This window comes from Emiliania huxleyi, assembly GCF_000372725.1.
Source record: "Emiliania huxleyi CCMP1516 chromosome Unknown EMIHUscaffold_1601, whole genome shotgun sequence".
Classification (NCBI taxonomy): Eukaryota; Haptophyta; order Isochrysidales; family Noelaerhabdaceae; genus Emiliania; species Emiliania huxleyi.
In genome coordinates, this window is record NW_005200979.1 from 6,032 (window position 1) to 7,874 (window position 1,843).

At 67.6% G+C, this 1,843-nt stretch overlaps 1 protein-coding gene across 1 annotated transcript; it reads left to right on the top strand.

The window, feature by feature from the left end:
- Positions 1-210: 210 nt before the first annotated feature.
- Positions 211-1,375, top strand: EMIHUDRAFT_253200 (hypothetical protein; the record flags this gene model as incomplete). The annotated part of the gene is made up of 4 exons (XM_005785379.1): positions 211-263; positions 335-524; positions 669-833; positions 899-1,375. 4 exons carry the CDS (start codon positions 211-213, stop codon positions 1,373-1,375), a joined length of 885 nt encoding a protein of 294 aa, XP_005785436.1.
- Positions 1,376-1,843: the final 468 nt, after the last annotated feature.

The following is a 1,843-nucleotide window of genomic DNA, read 5'->3' on the forward strand; positions in this document are numbered from 1 at the left end:
GCCAAGGCGGCGCTCTTGCGCGTTGGCGCGTCGATCGCCGCCGCGCGCACGGCAGCCGCCCCGCCGCCGGAGCAGGCCGCGCTCCTGGCGGAGAGGACCCAGCTGCTGCATCGCTTCCGAGCGCGGTACTACGAACTCTGCGCCTCGGAGCGGCAGGCTATCGACACGTTCCTGACCACATCCAACAAGGAAATCGTCGGCGCAAAGGCAATGTTCCTCGCCTACGAGGACCCGTTCGAAAAGTACCGGGCGCTCCTCTTCGAGTGCGCGCGCCACGTGTGCGGCCGCGCAGGCCTTCGCCTTGGGTGACGGGACTCGACCCTCCTCTCTATAGGTACGCGCACACGCTTGGCCATGCGATCGAGGCGTGGCTCGCGGGGGTGGTTGATCGGGCTCGCCAGGGGGGTATGCCCGCTGAGCTGGTTGAGACCGCTGTGCGAAACCACGGCCAGTGCGTCGGCATGGCCGTCGTCTGGGCCGGGCAGATGGCGCGCGAGATGGACGCGCTGAACGGGGACGGCTTTGTGTGCCACCAGGCGAGGGCTCCAAGCCAGACAAGAAGACGGCCCCTCGCACCTCCCCCCCTCTCACGCGTGCTACCACCCTCTCTCACCCTTCCTCACCCCCCATCTGTCACTCCTCGCCTCCTCGCCTCCTCGCCTCCCCAGGCGATGGTCTACCTCTTCAACACATTCGGCGGCTTCTCGTTTGGCCCGGTGCGCGACCTGTGTGATCGGATGGGCATCGGCAAGGAGGAGTTTCTCAGCGAGGTGCTCGCCGCCGTGCGGCTCGACAACAAGCGAGGCTATTGCGCGTGCGGCGCGGAAGCTTCGGTCGATCCGCTTTTCGCCCGACGCCCGTGCCGGCAGCGGCGTATTCACTTCTCAGCCGTGAACAGGTCGACCAGCTCGTCGCCCACCGCCCGGGCCGCATGCTGCGCTCGGAGGACCCGAACGCGGAAGTGCGCTATATGGTCGTGATCAACGAGGCGCTACAGCGCCGGGCGCTCGAGCGCGCCTTCGAGCGAGAGTTCGACCTCGTCGCCCACCTCGAGCACACCACCGGCAAGGGAGGCACGATCAGCTTCCGGCCGCTGGCGACCCACCCGCGACCGATGGGGGTGGGCGCGCCTATTGCCGCGCTGATCCGGGCGCGCATCCGCGCCGCGTGCAACCTCGAGGTGTCGCCTATCGCGAACGGCGTCGACAAGGGGCCTCTGCATGCGGCCGACGACGCCGGCGGGCCGATGCTGAGCGGATCCGAGTCGTCTGAGGCGGCGGCATGGGAGGACGACGAGAGCGCGATGCTCTGCGACGAGTCGCTCGACCCGCCCTCCCCGCGAGACCCGTCTGTTCGGAGCTTCTTCAATAACTGAGCTGTGAGCACTGGAGGGTGGTCTAGTCCGTCTGCCGGAGCGGTACATCTGGGGGGCGGGGGTCTACTCCGACGCGGCGCGCTTTCTTTTGTCCTGTGCGTGTTGGCTGAGTGGTGCTTGGGTGGAGCAATCTTGCTTGGAAGTCGTTGGAGAGAGAGAGCCAGGCGATCTGCCCTCCCCCGCCCTTCGCGCGGAGTCTGCTGCTCGTGGTCGCGTGCGCTCTTGGCTGTGGTGGCACAGACAGACAGACACTTCAGACTTCACACACCGTGGCACAGGGGATAGAAAGATGGCGGTTGCTATCGCGCTTGAATGCCACCGATGCCCCCGACGATCCTGCCGCCGAACGCCACTAAGCCGAACGCCACTGAGCCGGTCCTGCCGCCGATCCCGCCGCCGATCATCCCGCCACGTGAGTCGTGAGCGCGCCGCCGAGCCTCCTCTCTCGCCGGTCGCCGCCACCGCCAC